At 46.6% G+C, this 23,634-nt stretch overlaps 1 protein-coding gene across 2 annotated transcripts in view; it reads right to left on the minus strand.

Moving 5' to 3' along the window:
- Positions 1–23,634, minus strand: part of LOC119964436 (dihydropyrimidine dehydrogenase [NADP(+)]-like) — a 918,190-nt gene that overhangs the window by 762,689 nt on the left and 131,867 nt on the right. For both annotated transcript variants that reach the window (XM_038793913.1, XM_038793914.1), the window contains exon 2: positions 5,846–5,956. In XM_038793913.1, coding sequence (XP_038649841.1) covers positions 5,846–5,956 — 111 coding nt within the window. The remainder of the gene's footprint in view (positions 1–5,845; positions 5,957–23,634) is intronic.

The raw sequence follows: 23,634 nt of genomic DNA on the forward strand, positions 1-23,634 counted from the left end.
CCAGGTGTGGTCTCATCAATGCCTTATATAGGTGGAACAACACTTCCTTACCTTTATACAGACCTTGGTTACCACCAATTCTACAGCTCAATAACCCTGTGCCACTTGTCACACCAATCTACCCCCAATTCCAGAGACAGGTGCCCATTCTGACCCGCTTCTAGATGTAAAGCATTAGCCCTCCAGAAAATCATGATAGCTGTATCAGCGATAGACAACACAAAACTCTTGGATTGTTTACCCCCACATTTCTGCGTCCACACCTCCAACCACCTCTCCAATCAACTCAGCCACCTGTTGTGTCTTTGCACCTCGGCACTGGTCTGTTGATTGGTTCTCTTAACATAGGTTTTTAAAAATTAATTTGTGAGATGTGGGCATCGCTGGAAGGGCCAGCATGTTTTGCCCATCCCGAATTTCCCATGAACTCAATGGCTTACTTGGGAATAGAAGTGCTGTAACCTGGTGTTGTAAGACTTCTTTATTCACCACATTCGTACTTGGCCATTAAAAGTCAACCACGCTGTGAGTTTGGAGTCACAGGTAGGCCATACCAGGTAAAGATGGCAGATTTCCTTGCCTAATGGACACAAGAGTTTCTTCCAACAATCAATGGTAGTTTAATGGTCATCATGACAAGGAATGGAATCCAGATTTATTAATTGAATTCAAATTTCTTTAGCTACCGTGGTGGGATTTGAACCCATGTTCTGAGAGCCTCTGGATTACTAGCCCAGTGTCATTACCACTATGCCACCAACTTCCCATTCGAGTGATGCACATTCCTGATTTATAAAACACATATGCATTAGCAACCCCGTGCAAGGTTCCAAAATTATTAATAAGGCTCTGATCCTCATCCTTCAATTCAGCGCTCCTATTTTTTCCAACACCAACTGTTGGCAATGGTTTTGTTATTATCATTTACACTGCTCTTGATCTATCTTTTATTTCTCTGCCATCCCCTTCTGCCTTGCACCAACACCCCTTTCGTCCTTTAATATCAGCAGCCTTCCACCCGATCGCAGACTCCCCCTTCTTCGTCTTCTTTTCCCTCTCCATTCCTGCTTTTCCCCATCTCTGAACCTGATGGAAGCCAATGACATCGCTGCCTTGCTCAGTTCAAGGGAAAAGTCATCAGCCTAAATTTCTTTCCCTCTCTCTCTGACTTGCTGAGAGTCTTCTGGATTTTCTGTTTCTGTGTCAGATTTTCAGCACCCACAGTCCTCTGCTTCTGCATGTTCTAGCAGTTATTGTCTAAATGTGGATCTTAACTGAGTTAGTGAGAGGCTACTCCAGCAGCTCTGTGAAGATTCTGGGTACAGCGGCAAGGATAAAACAGAAGTCAGCACCTTGCACTGTGGTACCACATGCTCGGCACAGCTTGAAACCTGATGTCAGTGATTTAATTCCGAATCTAGATCATGATGGGCAGTAAGATTAGCTTGAGCTTTTATATGTTCACATTTCCTCAAGTTTAAACCCTTCTGTTCTCTGGGTGATGGCAAAAAATTACAAGCATGTATATACTTGAATCCAGCTAAGTGCCTGTCAATATGTGAGCATAATAAACCCTGCAGTGGTGCTTTTTCAAAATAACATGTTTTTAGGTGATCTTTCTATTCATGTACTTGAGGGAAGTCAAGTAATGGGAAACAAAGCACAGTGAATAATCCTGTTTCATCACTTTATAGCCGTATTCCCCACCGTATAAGTTTGACATTTCTATTTCCTGCACCAGCTAACAGAGTTGTGTACATCTGAATCTAGTTCAACTCTATATAATAGTCCCTTGTTTACGCAAGCCTTTCTGATTATGTCCTTGAAATTCAGATTGGCAATTTGGAGTGGCTAAATATAACTGAGCTTTCCGCTGGCTTATTTGATACCAAGATATTCTGGTACAGATCACTTTAAAAGTTCAAACACAGAGGTAACAACATCGGACACTAGACTATCAGACAGTTCACAGTTTGATTTCTTTCATGCGTGCTGATGAGCGATCAGTCCCTGTCTACACTAGTTTAATACAGCCATGAATTCATTTAAAACAAAACAAATCCAGGACTGGGTTAGAATAGCACAGACTGGAATTTCATGTCAACATCTAAACAAGTCCATTAAATATAGCACAAAGAGGAATTTAAATCTACCATATTTCAGAATCAATTTCAGTCTGAAAGACTTAGATATACTACACCAATGAATATATTTCTCCACGTCAAAGTGTGGCAGGCCTGATGTTCAATTAGCGGGAATCATAGAATCCCTACAGTGCAAAAGGAGTCTATTATGGCTCATCCCTGCTGCCCAAATAAAAGAGCACCCTAATCAGGGTCCCGCTCTATCCTTGAAAACCCATAACCCCTCTTATCCCACACATCCCTGGTCACTAAATGGCAATTTAGCATGGCCAGTCCACCTAACCTGCACGTCTTTGGGCTGTGGGAGGAAACTGAACACCAGGAGGAAACCCACGCAGACATAGGGAGAAAGTGCAAACTCCACACAGACACCCAAGGCCGGAATTGAACCTGGGTCCCTGGCACTGTGAAGCATCAATGCTAACCAGTGTGCTGCCCTGCTGAGGATGGAAAAAAATGAAGAAGGGAACCTAGGAAGACCATTGTTGTTCAGATTTTCTAGTCAATGATGAGTAAATAGTTCCAGCCATGCATTAGAGTTTGAATTGGAACTTGTGGTGCTCAGAAATCCATTTTGGTGCAGTGCCCATTACAGAGGATCTGGGATCTGTGTGAACAGAGAAAGCTATGATATACATCCTGAACCAATCAGACTAAAGAACTCTTATTGAGGCATGTGGACTCTGATCTGGGAAGTGTAAGTTAGAATATTTAATTCATTGTAAAATCTTGTACATAAAGGGAAATAAAGAGAGCGTAAGAAAAGTGGAGTTGAGAGATGGAAATAAAAAGTTACATAACATCACCAACAATAATTACAATCCGAAGGAATGAGTCTCCACACTTATATAAGTTAATTTCAGTGACCAAAGAACTTGTTTGGACAGTAATGTACTGCCATTAAAGGTTTACTTGCACTCAAATGGGAAGTCCCTATATTCCTTTGGCAAATTTAATGGGTATCTATCATGCACACATAACAGATTCATACCACCCAGGTGTTTCAATGCTTTGGGTGAGATACTGGTATAGCATTGTTTCTGGAGGAGCGAGAGACCTGGGCAGCAACCTCCTGACTGCAGTGCTTAATTGTGCATACTTGTGTGAGTTACATTGCAATCTGATTTAATCCTTACAACAATGAGCGCTATATGCTTCGCCGTTATTTTTACCACAAAATCTGGATCACAATTTTTTGCTCTGTACACAGTAGTGTTCAAACAAGAAGTCTTACAACACCAGGTTAAAGTCCAAAAGGTTTGTTTTGAATCACTAGCTTTCGGAGCGTAGCTCCTTCCTCAGGTGAATGAAGAGGTGGGTTCCACAACCACATATACAGACAAATTCAATGATGCAAGATGATACTTTGAATGCAAGTCTTTGCATGTAATTAAGTCTTTACAGGTCCAGATGGTGTGACTGGAGAGAGGGCTAATTATAGGTTAAAAAGGGGTGTGAATTGTCTCAAGCCAGGATAGTTGGTAGAATTTTGCAAGGCCAGGCCAGATGGTGGAGGGGTGAATGAAATGTGACATGAATCCAAGGTCCCGGTTGAGGCCGTAGTCATGGGTGCGGAACATGGTTAGCAGTTTCTGCTCGGCGATTCTGCATTGTCGCGCGTCCTGAAGGCTGCCTTAGAGAATGCTTACCCGAAGATCAGAGGCTGAATGCCCTTGACTGCTGAAGTGGTCCCCAACTGGAGGGGAACATTCAAGCCTGGCGATTGTCATGCGATGTCCGTTCATCCGTTGCCGCAGCGTCTGCATGGTCTCGCCAATGTGCCATGCCTCGGGACATCCTTTCCTGCAGTGTATGAGGTAGGCAACGTTGGCTGAGTCGCACAAGTACGTACTGCGTACCTGGTGGGTGGTGTTCTCATGTGTAATGGTGGTACCCATGTCGATGATCTGGCACATCTTGCACAGGTTGCCTTGGCAGGGTTGTGTGTGGTGGCGTGGTCGCTGTTCTCCTGAAAGCTGGGTAATTTTCCGCAAACAATGTTCTGTTTGAGGTTGATCGGTAGTTTGAAGGCAAGTAGTGGGGGTGGCCTTGGCAGTATGTTCGGCTTCATCGATGACATGTTGAAGGCTGCGAAGAAGGTGTCGTAGTTTCTCCGCTCCAGGGAAGTACTAGATGACGAAGGGTACTATTAGTTGTGTCCCGTGTTTTGTCTTCTGACAAACCCATATTAAAAGCTAGTGATTCAAAACAAACCTGTTGGACTTTAACCTGGTGTTGTCAGACTTCTTACTGTGCTCACCCCAGTCCAACGCGGCATCGCCACATCGTGTTCAAACAAGGTTTTGTTAGCTTAATATTCAAATTTGGCTTTACCACTGAAGGGAAAATAATGGGAAGGAATGTGAGAAGTTTCCAATTGAGAATATTAGAACTGAAGTTACAGTAGCAGGATAATTTGTTTAGTTCCATGGTGTACTAACTCGTAGGGCAGGATTAATTGCTGAGGGCAGGCTCCATGCACTCCAGCATAAATGTCGGGGGCGTGTCCGTCTCCACTTAGCTGGCTTAACCCATTTTGATTTGTCAGGCAACAGCCCTTTAATTAATACGAGGCGGGACTTCTGTCTGTCCACTGGAGGAAGCTCTGTCTCATAGAGCTACCAGCCAATTGGAAGCTGGCTGCTCTGTATACCAGCAGCAACAGAAGGACGCCCTCTGTTCAAGCCCCCTCATCTTTCTGTACCCGTCACTGCTCCCTTTCAGTGTGATGCCTTCTGGGAATCAGTGCATGGTGACCTGCTGGGTAGTTTTGACCTGGAGGAAATGAAACACACATGCAAGGAGACCCTAGTCCCTTCTCAACTCTGCCCTCTGCTGTGTTTCAATATGTAGCAGGGAAATAATGAGTATGGTTTATTACAACGGTTTATTAGGGCAGACAACAGAATATGGTTTACCAAGGGATCTTTACAGGAGTTAAATGATTACATCAAAGGGGACTAGGGAATATATGTAACTTACTATAGGGACATTTAGAGGGATTTGAAACCTATGTTGTTTTATTAAGAATGGTTAAGTAAAATGCCACACTCACGGTAAATAAAATATCATCCAGCTAACATGTAGATGTGGCAAGGACACAAAGGCATCGCTAGCTGGATGCTCACATAGTTAATCAACCAGCTCATATCAGTAAGCCTCAGATGTCTTCAAGACCCATATCTGTAGCTTGATTGCCTGGCGACTTCTGTACTACCCCAAAGAACTTACTCAGCAAACAATGCTAGCAGTGTTAGGCCGAGATTAGCAGGAGCCTCTGAAGAGATGGGAAAACAGATAATTCTTGGAATAACAGACACCCTGCCTTGGGAAAATCTACAAATTGTTTAAAATGAACCTAAAAGAGCCAATGTTGGAAAGTAAGGAATGTACTGCCTACATGTCTTTCACTGTATATATCATGGCTTTTCAGTTGGATAGGATCCTGCTTTAGACTTACTCATCCCAACTTGTTGGCAAAATAAACGATTGTTCTGTACCGGGGCTCTTGTGATTATTTTATATAATAATCTGCTCCACAACACAATGCATAGATATGTATATTTTATATACACACACAGACACACATATCTCTTATGCTCTTCTGTAAAAATAAAATCACAAACCCATGCTTTATAAGTTAATATTTCAGCAGCACAACTGATTGAATCATTAAATTTGCATTTGGAAGCTGTACTTACTGAGCAATTTTTATTAGCGTTTCGTTTCCAATGAGCTTTATCGGCCTTTGTTGTTGCTGTTGATCGCAGAGAAGCACAAGTTTTCACTCGTGGATTAAGCGTGAGTATATTCTATTAAAAACCAGATGTTTATATTAGCATAGGTTTCCACTTTAAAGACTGTAAAGTTTACAGTACATAAGAACATAAGAACCATGAGCAGGATTCGACAATTCAGCCCCTCGACCCTGCTCCGAAAATTCAATATGAGCATGGCTGATCTCATCTTGGCCGCAACTCCACTTTCCTGCCTGTTCTCCATAACCCTTCAAACCATTGCTAATTAAAAATCTATCTGTCTCCTTCTTAAATTTGTCCAGGCATCCACCGCATTCTGGGGGAGTGAATTCCACAAGTTCACAACCCTTTGAGAGAAGTAATTATTCCTCATCTCTGTTTTAAATCTACTACCCATTATCCTAAAACCATGACCTCTCGTTCTAGATTGCCCCACAAGAGGAAGCATCTGTTCCACATCTACTTTGTCAATACCTTTTATCATCTTATATATCGTAATTAGATCTCCTCTTATTCTTCTAAACTCTCGAGAATAGAGGTCTAAACTGGTCAATCTCTCTTCATAAGACAAACCCCTTAGGCGCGATTCACCCAAATGGCAACAAAGTCCCATAGCGAACACGTTTAGCCGCGTGTTTCCTGGCGCTCACAGTTCTGAGAAACATATGGATATTCAACGCAATTCACACTGTATAAGGGGCCTCAAAGGGTAATGTGTGGCTGAGGCCACACAGAGCCCCATTTTGTATAATGGGGAGCTCCACTTGCTCTCAGCAATGCCTTGTACAGTTGCAGCTACACTTCCCTACTTTTATATTCTATTCCTTTAGCCATTAATGCCAAAATTCCATTTCACTTCCTCATTACCTGCTGTACTAGCATGCTAATTTTCTGTGATGCATGCACTAGTAGATCCTATTTTAGTGTCAACTGCGAATTTGGCTATAGTACCTTCTAACCCTGCATTGATATATATGGTAAATAATTAGGGCCAGAAGACCGAATCCTATGGCACCCCACTAGTTACATCCTGCCATCCAGAAAATGACACATTTATCCTGACTCTCTTACCTCTGTTAGTCAGCCAGTCCACTATCCAAGCTAATAAATTACCCTTAACCCCATGCGATCTTACCTTGTGTATTAACCTTTTGTGTGGCACCTTATCAAATGTCTTCTGGGGAGTCCAGATACACTACATCTACAGGATCCCCTTTATCCACTTATAGAATAGAAGCGTTCATAGAATTTACAGTGCAGAACACGTTTAGCACTGTTCTTTGGAGTTGGGGGCCAAGTGCAATGTGTCGAAGTTTGCAGACGACACTAAGATGAGTTGTAAAGCAAAAAGTGCAGATTATACCGGAAGTCTGCAGAGGGACTGCAGCCCATCGAGTCTGCACCAGCTCCTGGAAAGAGCACCCCACCCAAGCCCACACCTCCACCCCATCCCCACAACCCAGTTACCCCACCCAACACTAAGGGCCAACTTGAACACCAAGGACAATTTAGCATGGCCAATCCACCTAACCTGCACATCTTTGGACTGTGGGAGGAAAACAGAGCACCCGGAGGAAACCCACGCACACACGGGGAGAACGTGCTGACTCCGCACAGACAGTGACCCAAGCCGGGAATCGAACCTGGGAGCCTGGGGCTGTGAAGCAATTGTTCTAACCACTATGCTACCGTGCAGCCCATTGACTTGGTACACCTTCAAAGAACTCCAGCAGATTGGTAAAACATGATTTACCCTTCTTAAAGCCATGCTGTCTGATGGATTGCATTTTGACTTTCTAAATGTACTGTTTTTACTTCCTTAATAATGGTTTTTAACAATTTCCCAATGGCAGATGTTAAACTGACTTGTCTATAGTTTCCTACTTTCTGCCTCCTCTCTTTTTGAATATGACAGTGCATTAGCATTTTTCCAAACCACTGGAACCTTTGCCACATCCGGGGAATTTTGCAATATTATAACCAATAGATCTACTATCTGTGCTGCCACTTCTGTCACGACCCTAGGCCCTGGGGACATGTCTGCCTTCAATCCCAATAGTTTGTTTAGTATTTTTTCCATATTGATGATGATTGTTCTAAATTACTTCCTTTCTATTACTTCTGTGTTACCTGTTATTCATGGGATGTTCTCGTGTTCTCCACTATGAAAACTGAGGCAAAATATTGATTTAGTATCTCTGTCATTTCTGTGTTCCCCACTATTAACTCCCTGGTGCCATCCTCCAAGTGATTAACATTCACTTTACCTACTTTCTTCTCTTTTATATACTTATAGAAGTTTTTGCTATCCTTTTTTATATTTTGTGCGAGTTTTCTATCAGAATTTTCCTTTGCTCTTTTTATTACTTTTTAAAGTAACTCTGTTGATCTTTGACAAGTTTTGCAATCTTCCATCCTGCCACTGGCCTTTGCAATATGGTATGTCTTAGTTTTTCTGTCTTTACGTTATCTTTTAACTTTCTTGCTCAGCCATCGATGTTATACCCCTATTCCAATATTTCTTCCTCTCTGGAATATATTTTCATTGGGAGGAATTGAATAGCTCCTGCCTTTTAGTCTTCCTGCCCAGTCACTAGGGCCAAATCTGTCTCATGCCTATGTGGCCACCTTTGTTTAACTCCAGAACGCTACTGTGGGATTACAGTTTCTCATCCTCAAACCTGTCATGCTATGATCACTCTTCCCTCGATGACCCTTAACTATGAGGTCATTAATTAATCCCTCCTCATCACACAATACCAAATCCAGAATACCTGCTCCATGGTTGATTACACAACATATTGCCCCAAGAAACAATCTCTAATACATTCAATTAACTTTTCCTTGAGGCTACCCTTGTCAATTTGATCAATCCAGTCTTTATGCACATCAAAATCAACAATTATTGTTGCCATATCTTTCTTGCAAGCCCCCAGTATTTCCTGGTTTATACTGTTCTGCACTACGGAACTACTGTTTGGGGACCTATAGATTACTCCCACTAGAGACCTCCTTCCTTTGCTATTTCTTATTTCTACTCAGACTGATTCCACTAAGGGGAGGTGGTGGTATAGTGGTATTGCCACTGGACTAGTAACCCAGAAACCCAGGATAATGATCTGGAGACCCGGGTTCGAATCCCACCACGGCAGGTGATGGAATTTAAACTCAATAAAATATCTGGAGTCTAATGCTGACCATGAAACCATTGTCATAAAACCCCACCTGATTCACTAATATCCTCCAGGGAAGGATATCTGCCATCCTTACCTGGTCTGGCTTACATGTGACGACAGACCCACAGCAATGTGGTTGACTCTTAACTGCCCCCTCAATGGATGGGCAATAAATGCTGGCACAGCCTGTACCGCCCACATCCCACGAACACATTTTAAAAAAGATCTCAAGTGCCTGCATCATTTCTCATTACTGCACTGGTCCTTTCCTTTACCTGCAAAGCTACACCAGCTCCTTTTCCTTTCTGATTATCCTCCAAAATGCTGAGTACCCTGGGATAGTCAACTTCAAGACCTGGTATCCATGTAACCATGTCTAATTAATGGCCTTCAGACCCCTCTGTCTCTATTTGCAACGTTAACTCATTGATTTTATTCCAAATGCATTGTGCATTCAGAAAATGCCTCATCGCGCCTGACTCGGTGATGCGACGAGGCCATTAAATCTGGTGTGATGCTCGGAACGCCTCATTAGATCCAATGGGATCTTTGTGATTCGGGTCTCGCCTTCACTGGACGAAATCCAGTTTTCCATATTTAAGTCAGCTATTAGGCTCACTTAAATATGTTGGCACCAGATTCTCCCGGGTTCCGAGAACAAATACCCATGGTATGGCGCAGTTTAACAGTGGTCCACACAAACGTGGACCAGGAGTAACAGCACTTGCAAGTGCGGGGTCTCAGGCCATCGGAGGCCCCCAGGTGTCGGGTTTTGGGAAGGGTCGTACCCTGGCACTCCTGCTGCCACCCAGGCACCTTAGCCGTGCCGCCTTGGTAGTGCCAACCTGGCACTGCCAGGGTGCCGGGTTGTCGCTGCCAGGGTGCTAGACTGGCAGTGCCAAGGCGCCAGGGATCAGGACCAGGGATGCCCTACCCTTATGAGGTGGGGTAAAAAGGGGCTCGAGGACCCCCTAAGAGGTAAGTTGGGGAATTGTGGAAACCGGAAGCCGCTGTGTGGTGTACAAAGGGGTTCAAGAGATCAGGGCGGCATTTAAAAATGGCACCCCGATATTATGCTGCACTGACGAGCTGAGCGCGCCAGTGCAGAAAATGAGATACGTGCAGCCTTGGTGGCGCATTCCCAACCGAGGCCAAAAAAAACATCCTGTTTGATAGCCGGCTCGTTCTCTCCACGGGAGATGCCGAGACATACTTCTCTATACATGCCCAAGACGAGACTCTGTTTTTTGGGTGTTGAATTATGCCCAAAGCTTTTATATGTATTCTATTATCAAATTTCCCTGCTCTTGTATGATTTGTTGGTGCAATATGACGTTCACACGGTCTGTCACTTTTTCTTATTTTCTCGTACCAATCAGCCTCATCACTAACCTGCTCTCCTACCTTCTCCTTAACCTTCAATTTTCTAATTTTCCATGCAACTGAACCCTCCCCCAGTATTTAGTTTTGCTCTATTCATTTCGAAATTTCTCAGTAAATTACTCCCATTTGCTTAAATCGTACGAATAGCTTTACAAATACATTTTAAAAATAACATTAGAAATTTGAAGCAATCGCAATGCAAATTGTATCCAAAGGTTTATTTAGAATTCTTGAGCACTGGAATTGCTTTCATAAGAGGTTTAAAAAATAAAATGTATGACTCCTGTTTAAATGCTTTGAGACAATTGGTATCGACAGATGTAGGTGCATGACTGTTCATAATTCTACAAAATGAATCTCGGGTCTGACAACAAGAAGTTAATGATGAAGTTTGCCAAAAAAGATGAAGTTACTGAACAGCAAAAATCAATGTTTACCAAAGGACAAATAATTCATTTGTTCAGTGGAATTAAAGGGCCAGGAGTTAAGTGGGGAAGATGACGGACGGTAGAGGGGATTGGAGGCGCAAGCCTCCGGTAAGGTTGGTAACGTGGAATGTCCGGGGACTGGATGGGCCGGTTAAAAGGTCGCGGGTGTTCGCGCACCTCAGGAGCTTGAAAGCAGGGGTTGTCTTTTTGCAGGAGACACACCTCCGTGTGAAGGACCAGGTTAGGTTAAGGAAGGGGTGGGTTGGGCAGCTTTTTCACTCGGGGTTTGATTTGAAATCGAGGGGTGTGGCGATTTTAATGAGCAAAAAAATGGGATTTGTGAGTGCGAAGGAGGTGAGGGATCCAGGTGGGAGATATGCGATTGTGAGTGGGGTACTGGAAGGGGCACCGGTGGTGTTGGTAAATGTGTATGCCCCAAATTGGGATGATGTGGGTTTTATGAGGGGGTTGCTGGCAGCAATCCCGGATTTGGCCAAATACCAGTTGATCATGGGAGGAGATTTTAACTGTGTCCTGGAGCCGAGGGTGGATAGATCAAGCCCCAGGTCAATGGGTAGGGTACGAATGGCAAGGGAGCTGGGGGGGTTTATGGAGAGGATGGGTATGGTGGATCCATGGTGCTTTCAGAACCCAGGGGGAAGGGAGTATTCCTTCTTTTCACACATCTATAAGGTGTATTCGAGGATTGATTACTTTGCAGTGAGTCAGGAGGTTTTGGTTGGGGTGGAGGGGGCAGAGTATGTGGGGATAATTATCTCGGACCATGCACCCCACTGGCTGGATATTTTGGTTCAGTACGGGACGAGAGCAGAGGCCGGAGTTGAGGGTTGACTCGGGGTTGTTGGTGGATGGAGCTTTTTCTGATAAAGTGCAGTTGCCGATTAGGGATTATGTGGAGTTCAATCAGAATGGGGAGGTGTCGGCGGGCATTTTTTGGGAAGCACTGAAGGCAGTGGTCTGGGGGGAAATTATCTCATTTACGGTTCATGCGAATAAGGAAAGGAGGGCGGAACATAACCGTCTAGTGAGCGAGATACTGGAGGTGGACAGGGAGTACTCGAGGGTGCCCACCGTGGAGGGATTGGCGAGGAGGAAAAAGTTGCAAGGGCAATTTGACAGGCTGACAATGGGGAGGGCGGTAGGGCAACTGCGTAGGGCAAGAGGGGTGCAGTACGAGTATGGGGAGAAGGCGAGCCGCATGCTGGCGCACCAGCAGCGGAGGCAGGCTGCGTCCAGGGAAATATTGAAGATCCGGACTGGGGCTGGGGATGTGGTGTCAGAGCCAGCGAAGGTAAATGAGGCATTTAGAGAGTATTACCAGGGACTGTATGAGGCAGACCCAGGAGGAGAGGAGGGGGACATGAGGTGGTTTCTGGATGAGCTGGAATTTCCCCAGGTGGAGGAAGCCAAGAGGCAGGCGGTGGAGGTGCCCCTGGGGCTGAGGGGGGGTGCTGGATAGTATCAGGAGTATGAAGTCGGGGAAGGCCTCTGGGCCGGATGGGTACCCGGCAGAATTTTATGAGGAATTTGCGGCGGTCCTGGCACCACATCTGTTGGGGGCGTTTAATGAAACACTGAAGAGGGAGTTGCTGGAGGCGATGAAGCAGGCAATAATCACACGAATCCCCCAAAAAAGGAAGGATGCGGTGGAATGTGGGTCATATAGACCCATAACCACTACTGAACACGGATGTGAAAGTATTGGCTAAGTTGTTGGCGGGGAGGATGAAGGATGTGACCCGGGGTGGTTGCAGAAGATCAAACAGGCTTCCTGAAGGGCAGGCAGCTCACGAGTAATATAAGATGGCTGTTGAATGTGGTGATTAATCCATCGAGAGCTCTGGTACCGGAGGTGGTGGTGTCCATGGTCGCGGAGAAAGCATTTGATCGGGTGGAGTGGCGGTACTTGTTCGAAGCTTTGGGAAGGTTTGGGTTTGGGCCGAGATTTGTGGCATGGGTGCGGTTGCTGTATGTGGCGCCAAGAGCGAGGGTGAGGACGAATGATATGAGCTCACGAAGCTTTGACTTACACGGGGGTACGAGGCAGTCCGCTGTCGCCGCTGCTGTCTGCGTGGCCATAGAGCCATTGGCGATGGCTCTCAAGGGGTCGGCAGAGTGGCAGGAGATAACGAGGGGACAGAGGGAGCATCAGGTGTCGCTCTACGCCGATGACCTCTTGCTATATATTTCGGATCCGTTGGAGAGTATGGGAAGGATTATGGGCCTGTTGGGGAGGTTGGGAGGGTTCTCGGGTTACAAGCTGAATGTAGGGAAAAGCAAGGTATTCCTGGTGAATGAGCTGGCACAGTGGGCTCATTTAGGGGGGATGCCATTTACGGTAGCAAGGGATAGGTTTAAGTACTTGAGGATTCAGGTAGCGAGGGAATGGACGGGGCTCCATAAGTGGAACTTAATGAAGCTGGTGGAAGAGGCCAGGGAGGATCTTAAGAGGTGGGATATACTGCACTTAACGTTGGCGGGGAGGGTCCAAGCGGTGAAAATGAATATTCTGCCGAGGTTCTTGTTTATTTTTCAGGCTCTCCCGATCTTTATACCGAATGCCTTTTTTCGGAAAGCGTACACAATCATCTCTGATTTTGTATGGGCGGGGAAGGTGCCGAGGGTGGGGAGGACCCTGCTACAGAGGCAGAGGCAGCATGGTCCTCCCTGCTCCCTGCGTTGCCATACTTGCTTCGTTATTATTGAGCAGCGAATGTGGACAAGATGCGGCGGTGTTGGGAACGAGAAGGGGTAGAGTGGGTTAGGATGGAGGAGGAATCTTGTAACGGGTCTAGTTTGAGGGCTATGGTGATGGCAGCATTGCCAATGACTCCGAGTAGGTATTCAGGGAGCCCAGTGGTGTAGTCCACGGTGAAGATATGGAATCAGCTGAGGAGGCATTTTAGGGTGGAAGGGATGTCGGTGCTAACGCCGCTGTGCGAGAATCATGGGTTTGAGCCGGAGGGGATGGATAGTGTATACAGGAGGTGGAGAGAAGTGGGGCTGATCAAGGTGAGGGATTTGTATTTGGAGGAAGGGTTCACCAGTCTGGAGGAGCTAAGGGAGAGGGTAGAGCTGCCGAGGGGTAGTGAGTTCATGTATCTACAGGTTAGGGACTTTGCACGAAAGGTCTGGAAGGGGTTCACTAGACTGCAGGGATTAACCCTGCTGGAGCGACTGCTGCTTCTGGATGTGGAAGGTGACGGAAGAATTGGGGATATATATAAGTAGCTGGGGGAGCAGGGAGGCAAGTGGGTGGTGAAGATCAAGGAGAAATGGGAAGCGGAGTTGGGAATGGAGATCAATAGGGGAGTATGGAGTGAGGCACTGCGAAGGGTAAATGGGACCTCCTCTTGTGCCAAGATGAGCCTGATACAGTTTAAGGTGGTGCACAGGGTGAGAATAAGTGGGTTCTTTCAGGGGGTAGCAGATGAGTGTGAGAGGTGTGGACGGGTGCCAGCGAATCATGCGCTCATGTTTTGGGGTTGTGAAAAATTGGGAAGATTCTGGGCGGGAGTGTTCGCAGTCTTGGCCAGGATAGTGAGGAGGGAATGGACCCGGACCCTTTGGTGGCGATATTTGGGGTTTCAGAGAAGCCGGAGCTCATGGAGAGGAGGAAGGCCGATGTCTTGGCCTTCGCCTCTCTGATTGCATGGCGACTAATTTTGCTGGAGTGGCAGTCGGCATCGCCAACAGGGGTAGCAGCATGGTTGGGTGACCTGTATGACTTCCTGCAGTTAGAGAAGATAAAGTATGAGTTAAGGGGCTCAGCAGGGGAGTTTGTGAAAAGGTGGGGGATGTTTGTGACAGTGTTTGAGGAGCTGTTCGTCGCGGGAGGAATGAAAAAGGAGAAAAATCTGTACAAACTGTGTAGTTGATTGTTGGGAAGAATGTTTCCTGGGGTGTTTCCCGGGGTGCTTCCCCTATTTTTGCTTGCTTTGCTGACAGCTGCCTTGGCTCCTTCATCCTCTGCCAAGCCATGTCCGATCCACATACCAAGCCCCCAAAGTGTCTGAATGATCCTTGGGGATAAGGGAAAGCTTACAAAGTGATGGCTGCTCACCACTTTGCATTAGCCCCAGATAGAAGCACAGAGGAGATGAAACCAGAGCCAGAAGCTCAGCAGGACAACCACTGAGCAAGCCACTTGGTCCTGAAGATACAATTCTGTTGCCTGGACTAATCAGTTGGCATCCAACAATGGCTTCCTGAAAGGGCCTTGGGGATTGTGCTGGCCTGCTGTATTCTCGATTGCATGGCCACCCAGAGAGAGTTGGGCCTCGAAGATGGTGAGATCCCAAAATGAGAAAGCTTATCAAGGGAAGAGCAGGAGGGTGCGGGGTGGGAATTGGGGGAAGAGGGTGAATAGAGAAGTTGTCCCTGCTGCATGATGAGGTGGTGCCCTCCTGCCACTCTCTGGAAAGTGAACCATCCCCCTCTCCCTCACAACCTCCAGCATTAAGCCCAGGACAGCATTGATGAAGGAAGGGTCTGCCCTGCCTCAAGTGCTAGACCTCCAGCTCTCATGTCACATCTCACTTCCCTCGGGTGTATGAAAGACTTTGACCGTGCAATCAGCAGATTGCGCCTCCTGGACAACCGCAGCCTTGGTGATGGCTGCTCCGAGATCTCTAACCTGGCCTAATGTCATTGCTGCTCCCATTGGCACAGTTTCCCATGTGAAAATCTGGGGCAGTTTTCTCCGTTTTGCCGGCGCCCAGGAGTTTCCCGACGGCGTAGGGCTGCCCCACAATGGGAAACCCCAATGATCGGTCGGCGTAACGGAGAATCCCGCCGGCGAGTCGAGGCAGAAAAGTGGCGGGCTGGAGAATCCAGCCCCAGGACTTCAGGAAGTCACTGGAGGCAGAGTTTTGACCACCACTGTGGCAAACATTCAGCCCATCAATTATAGTAACAATTTTATATTGGTGTGAAGTAGCAACGGTTGCAGACGAATAAAAATAAAAGAGTAGCAACCTCACTCAGGAGTGAAGTTAGCAGTCTTACTTCCAAACGCATTGATCAAAAGTTTGAGATAACCTCCCATGTGGGGCTTCACACCGCATCTCGTTCGCCCAGCCGCTGTACAGCACCAGCCATTTGGAAAGCGCTATTTCAAAAGCCCGTTAAACCTCCTGGAAAATTTATCAACTTACTTTGATTTTTAATGTTATGGCAGAAACATGTTCCTGCCTGTGCTCGTATAACATTAAAAATGAGCTGTCTGGGGAAACAGACCTCTGCACATGTATTCAAGCGCCATACTCGGCAAGTTTAAGTGTTGTGCACTGAGCAGGGTAACTCAGAGTTTCTGGCTGCATAATATAGCATGCTGTTCCAAGACTGATATATGCAGTATAACTTCAGCTTATAAGAAATTTGTTTGTGAGAGCTTCAGGAGGGCTGTATGATCCTTCCAATTCCCAGTGTATAAATTATTTCAACCTTCAGTTTCTGTTTTCAATAGAGGTGGCACTTCTTCAAGGTATGTCTTTTGCACAACCCAGGTGTCCGCCGCACCCAATCAGTGATGAAAGCTAATGACCTGCATTTGTATAGCACCTTTAACACAGTAAAACAATCTGAGGCGTAATGAGATATTAGGACAAGGGAGATTTGACCAAAAGCTTGGTCAAAGAGGTCAATTCTCTCTCCGGGTTATTCTCTTTTGCAACCTCTCCCATCGGGCAGAAGATACAAAAGTTTGAGAAAACGCAATAGATTCAAAAACAGCTTCTTCCCTGCTGTTGCCAGACTCCTGAATGGCCCTCTTGTGGATTGAACTGACCTTACGGACGGAACTGATCTTTCTTCGTATCTTCTCTACAGTTGTAGCACGGAGAATCGTAAAGGCTGCCGTGGGTCACGGCCTGTCCCACGGCAGCCTTTACGATTCTCCATCCCACGGCAGCCTTCACGCCCACTTCCGGGGCCGATTCTCCCCCCCCCACCTCCGGGTGGGGCTAGGAGCGCGGCCCCGTGCGTCACGGCCTTGACGACAGTCGTCAAGGCCGCACGTCAAGCGTCACGCCGGCTGACGCGGCCGATGATGTCAGCCGCTCATGCGCAGGTTGGACAACGCCAACCCGCGCATGTGCAGTTGTCGTCTTTTCCCTCAGCCGCCCCGCAAGACGTGGCGGCTTGATCTTGCGGGGCGGCGGAGGGAAAAGAGTGCGTCCGTTACGGACACACGGCCCACGATCGATGCCCCCCTTGGCACGGCCGTGGTACTGCCGTGCCAATCGGGGCCCCAGATGCCCCAAACGGGCATCTGGCGCCCGTTTCACGATGCAGCGAGCAGGTGTGTTTGCTGCCGTGTTGAAACGGGCGTGAAGGCCCGGCCGCTCGGCCCAGGAAAATCGCCGCTCGCCGATTCGTGGCATGGGTCGGGCGTGGGGGGGGGGGGGGGGGGGGGGAATAGCGGGAGGGCGTGAAAAATGTCGGGAGGCCCTCCCGCTATTCTCCCACCCGGCGTGGGGGGCGGAGAATCGCACCCGATATACTTCACCTGCTGTCTATGTTTGTGTTCGTTAAGTAACCTCATGTATTTATCGTATGTTCTGTGTTTTCATGTGTTGAACGATGTGCCTGGTCTCTACACAGAACAATATTTTTCACTGTACCTTGGTAAATGTGACAATAAATATGTACCTGAGTCTAAATCTAAATTTATGGAATTTCTGGGGAGAGGTTTCAAGAGGGAATTCAGAGCTTGGGACCTGGTAATTAAAGGGGACGCGGCTATGAAGAGATTTAAAATAAGGATAAGACTTTTAAAATCAAGGTTTTGCTGGATATTCAATAAATGCAACTCCGTGAGCAGAGGGCTGCTGGGTGACCAGGACTGGATGCACGTTAGGAATGGAGCGTTAGACATGCTCACATTTTCAGACATGCTCAAGTTTAGGGAGGGTGTAAAGTGGGAGGTTGGTCACAATGACAACAGGGCCAAGTGTAGAGAATTGAACTTTCTCGCCATTTACCTTCAGATGTTAGAATTAATATCAGTTACAATATTTATAATTTAATACAGACAGCGACAGCAGTTTGGAAGAAAATGCCCATTTTGTCGAAAATCAATGAGGAAAACAAAATTTAAAACACAAAACAATATTTTTTTTAAATTTTAGAGTACCCAATTATTTTTTCCAATTAAGGGGCAATTTAGCATGGCCAATCCATCCTGCACATCTTTTGGGTTGTGGGGGTGAAACCCACACGACACGAGGAGAGTGTGCAAGCTCAACACGGACAGTGAGCCAGGGCCGGGATTCGAACCTGGGTACTCAGCGCTGTAGGCAGGAAAGCTAACCACTGTGCCACTGTACTGCCCCAAAACAATATTTTAGGCTTAGCTCACAGATCATTTTACAAGATAATAGCCTCCTCGCTTCTGAGTAGAACAGCTCATGTTTGAGCCCACGATGGTGTCCTACAGTATTAGAAATTAAAGTTAAGTCTTGTTTACTCTTTTCTGTTTGCTATAAGCAAACTCTATTCAAAAAGGAGTAAGGGAATTTCCTCAGTGTTCTGCCTCACATTTATCCTTCCCAGAGCTAAAACAGGTCACCTAGCCAGCACATCTCATTTCTGGGGCGTTGCTGTGTAAAGACCGACAGAATCCCTATCTCCTGATGGGGCTGCATCCTGGACATCACTGTGTCATGTGAGAGTACCTTTAAGAAATGGGTGTTTATCAAATAGCTGTAGTTGATGTACCTTTAATAAATGGGTGTTTAACAAATAGCTGTAGTGATGTCAGTGTGTGAGTGGAGCTGAGCTGTGACACTGCTTTTACTTTCGCTTTGAGCAAAAAGCTGGTGGGTGTCTGTGTGATTTAGTTTTGTTTTCAGAGTGGAGAGCTGCAGTGAAAGCAAACAGATGTGTATGGATATCTCTACAAGCTAAAGAATGTTCATTTGGGTAATTTCAAAGTAATACCTGTTTCTATAGAGAATTAAAACCTGCTGTATTTCTGTAAAAAGGGTCTTTTGGACTTTTGGATGTTGTTACGGAATTTATGAAGGGTTACTTATAGAATATTGTATATGTGGGGATTATTGGTGTTGATAGTTGTTAAGATGTTTACTGTGGGTTTATAAAGTGTTAACTGGATTCATAAATAAACATGGTTTTGTAAAGTAGGCCCTTGTGCTCCTCATAACTGCAATCTATTAAAAGTCGTGGGTCAGGTGAACTCCATGATACACTTTGGGGTTTTCTAAACCCTGGCCCATAATAACTGCAAAAATCCCAGACTGTTTCCTGCTTCCCTGGTTCACCCGGCGTCCCGAGTTAGACCAGGCTCCAAGAGGTGGATTTTTAATGGACAATCTCCAGGAAGATCATGAGCAATAGTTTGCCCACAAAGGCCGATTCCGGGTTTCTGACTTGGAAATTAGCCCGGCATCGGATCGCGACAGAACCAAGAAAATCCAACTCTCAAATCCCACCATGATCCACCGCAGATGCCAACTGTTCAGTGTTGGCCTGGGCACCATGCATTGTTGGCACAGGCTCCTGCGCCTGAAGGCGGTAGGGCTCATCCAGCTTCACTGCAGGATCTGGAAGGTTGCTGACACCCCCACCTGCAAATCTTGGCACTGTGTGTGCAACTCTACCAGTAATGAGATGATTCTTTCCAGAAACGTGACACCTTTCTGGACGACAGCTGGTTCCTGGCAGCCCTCCGATCGTCCACTCCCTCAGGAGTTCCTATCTCCACCTGGTGTACTGAAGCATGTGTGACCCAGGAGCCTCTTTATTAAAATGCCCCACCGAAATGTTAGTTGCTGCAAAGGTGGAGGATGCAGGTGAAGCAGTGCTGAGAAATCAGTGCCTTCCCCGGCCTGATCCTCCGGGGTGTGCTGGGGCTGTGGCCGGGGGCGGGGGAGGCCAGTTGGGCCCACTTTGTCTGTTGCTGATCCTGCAAGACAATAGACAATACACGTGCTGAGATTTCGGGAAGGAGTGGTCTCGCAGGTAAGGGGACTCACTTGCTTTAGGGACATTATTTTGCATTAGGGGCTCAATTGGTTATCCCATTCCGATCTCCGTCTGGGAGGAAGCACTCGCTACCATCTCCCCGGCTAATTCCACTGCCCTCTGCACGGTAGCAGTGAGGGCCCGTCTTCTCCTACTTCCAGCAGTTATGGGTTGTCTCCTGGATGACACATTAAGAACATGGTGAGATGGATGGAGGCGAGTTGCATGGGGGTCTGTAGCTGGTGGCCTGAGTGTGCAAGGCACCTGGCCAAAGAGGACAATAAGGTGTTCGGGTTTGGCGCAGGGTGGGATGCAAAGGGAATGCAGGTAGGTGTGTTTTGATTGGCCTCTGGGGGGGGGTTAAGCATGAAGGACAGGAGTGATACCAGGCCTCTGCCCAGGCCCGGTTGGCATCCACGAATGGTAGCCTCCTGCCCACCCTGGGGAAGAGGGTGTCCAGCCTCTCTTCCACCGCATCCAATATCCTGTCCAGCTCTGCATCAGTGAACTGGGGGGGGTAGCGCTTTGCGAAACCATTTCTTGGTTGGAATGAGTGTGTGTGGGTAGTGGGGTGCTTATGAGCAGCTCCTGCTCGCCAAGTTCTCCAGCGCCAATTCCAACCCCAGCAAACATAATGCCGGCGGGAATGAGAATTACTCCAGCTTCATGTGGACAGAGTGCAGGCCCATTAGCTCCAAAATTAACGTCCTCAACGGGAACTCAAACCCCACACAATTCAGTCCCGGAGTCAACACTAAAGTCTCCCAAGCTGAGAATTTCCCCCAAAATGTAATAAGTATTTCAGGGTTAGCTTCATGGACCATCTGGCAAGATAATAGCCTCCTCGCTTCTGAGTAGCAAGTTCATATTTTCGCTCATGGTGGAGTCCTGCAGTATTAGAAGTGATCTAAAAAAATACTCACAATTGAGTGAAACTGGTGATCACCTTCATCACAAAAGCAGCAGTAGTTCAAGACAGCAAGCCCACCATTACCATCTAAGGCCAAAATGGCCGATGAATGCCAGTCTTGCTAATGATGGCCACATCCATAGAATGAATAGAAAGTGACAAGAAAGAAGTATGATCCGCAAAAGAAAGTCAATGCTTCGGAACAAAATTATATAAAGATCCAATGAGACACGGAAGTGGCATGATACCAGACCTGCTGAGTTTTTGTAGAATTTTCTGTTTTTACTTTTTAGCACCTGCAGTATTTTTATTTTATACAGAAGTGGGGTATTTGAGCTCCAAAATCACTGATTTAGTAGAATTCAAGAGGTTTTTGTAGTAGGACAACTGGTTGGACCAGAACAAGCAACTGGCTGGAATTTCCATTGTGGTGAATGCAAGTTAAAATTGGGTGGGGAGCAATATTTGGCATTAGTTTCTTGCCAGGCAGGTATAAGTTAAAATTACCTCCAAAGTCACAGGAAATGTAATTCTTTTGTAAGGTGAATTTCAAAACATTTTCAGGCACAAATTCCGACTGGTTCCTGTGGATATTTAAATCCAAGTGACAAATAACATATGGCTGGTTTGCTAAAGTGGTTGATTAACATACAGCAACCAGAGCCAAGAGTTTGGGGTGCAAAAAAAAACAAGGATCTTGAAATGACACCACGGGATACCAGTGTATAAATATTTAACATAATATTCTGAAATTGTTCTGCTATTTTGTTGAAACAAAGTCTGAACCATAATACGAATATATCAATCAACAAAAAATAGTATATGTCTCATGTTAGTTTAACTCATAAGTAAATAATAACTATTTTCAGCTTACTTTCTTCTTTAAAAATGTATTGTATCATTTCTTTTTACCAGTAGCATTCAGTAAAATCCTGAACAAAAATCTGGAATATCAATAAAATCTCCAATAATAACTGAAAAGACGTTTTCATGCAGCGATATCATTCTCAGATCAATATATTCAATTTGCCAAAGTAACTTTGATCAATAACTTGTGACCACACTGCTAATTTAGACGCATCAAAACTTGGCACTTGGGAAGAAATATCCAGTTAACTTGACAGGGTAAATGCTGAGAGGATGTTTTCCCTCGTGGGATAGTCTAGGACCAGTAGAGGGCATAGTCAAAGACAATAAAACTTTAAGACTGAGTTGAGGAGGAATTGCTTCTCGCAGAGGGTTGTGAGTCTTTGGAACTCCTTGCCTTTGAGAGCTCTGGTGGCAGAGTCCGTGGGAGGAATTCTCCGTTGGTGGCCAAAATCGTGGATGCCGTTGTGAACTCGGCCGAGGTTCACGACGGCCTCGTGGCCCGCTCCCCACACCTAATTCACCCCCACCCGGGTGGCTAGGAGCGGGCCCCCGTCGTTCCCGGCCGCGACCTCGGCTGCCGGAAATTACGTCCGAACGGCACTCGCGCATGCACGGATGACATCAGCGCGCAGACGACACGAACCCGCGCATGCTTGGTGCCGTCTTTCTCCACCACCGCCCGGCAAGACATGGCGGCTTGATCTTGCCGGGCGGCGGAGGGGAAAGAGTGCGTCCGTTTTGGACGCAGGCCCGACGATCGGTGGGCACCGATCGCGGGCCTGTCCCCTCCGGCGCACAGTCGCGGTGCTCCCGTCCCAATCGGGCCCCTGGATGCCCCAAACGGGCATCCAGCACCTATTTCACAAATGCAGCGACCTGGTGTGGTTGCTGCCGTGGTGAAACGGGCGTGAAGGGCCGGCCGCTCGGCCCATCGGGCTCGGAGAATCACCGTTCGCCATGAAAAATGGCGAGCGCATATCTTTCCGAGAAGGGGGGGGGGGGGGGGGGAGAATCGCGGGGGCGCCGTGGGGGGCGCAAAAAATGTCGGGAGGCCCTCCCACGATTCTTCCACGCCACGTGGGGAGCGGAGAATTCCGCCCCTTGTATATATTTAAGGCTGAGGTGGATAGATTCTTGATCAGTAACGGAATCAAGGGTTCAGGGGAAAGGGCAGGAAAGTGGTCATGTGGAATGTCAAATCAGCCATGATCTTTTGAATGTTGGAGCAGGCTCGAGGGGCCAAACAGCATACTCCTGTTCCATTTCTTGTGGTCTTATGGTCTTTAACGTAAATCTTTCTACCATACTGTCTTTATTATTTAAACAATGACCCAAACACTCAACTAAACCTCCGGTGACAATTATAAAAACTACAAAGATGAAATGGGTACATTATTTTCAGTGAGTTCTTTCTGACAGCAGGTATCAAAGATAATAGTTGAAAAGATTTAGCAGAGTCCATTTATCTTCTGCAACTTGTCCATTCGTCCTCTGCCACCCCTACACCATTGTGTCCCTGCCTCAAAGCATTTTCCGTCCCTGTGTCAGACCTGGTACTGGCATTCGCCTCGAGTCAGAAGGATGTGGGTTCAAGTCGCAGTTCAGAGTGGTGAACCTAGCTCCAGTGTCGGACTGAAGGTGAGCTGCATGATCGGAGTGCCCAATGAGATACTAAACCAAGACCCTGGATGGACGATGGAAGAGATCCCATGATGCTGTTTCAATTTAGAACAGTGAAATTATCCACAATTTCATAGATAATAGAATCCCTACAGTGAAGAAGGAGGCGTTTGAGCCCATCGAGTCTGCACCAACGCTCTGAAAGAGTGCCCTACCTAGGCCCACTCCCCCAGCCTATCCCTGTAACCCCACCTAACTCATGGTCAATATATAGCCCTCAATCAAAATCACAAAAACGTTATCTGGCATTTATCACGTTGCTATTTGTAAAATTTTGTT

Source organism: Scyliorhinus canicula, chromosome 4 (genome assembly GCF_902713615.1).
Source record: "Scyliorhinus canicula chromosome 4, sScyCan1.1, whole genome shotgun sequence".
In the NCBI taxonomy this organism is placed as follows: domain Eukaryota; kingdom Metazoa; phylum Chordata; class Chondrichthyes; order Carcharhiniformes; family Scyliorhinidae; genus Scyliorhinus; species Scyliorhinus canicula.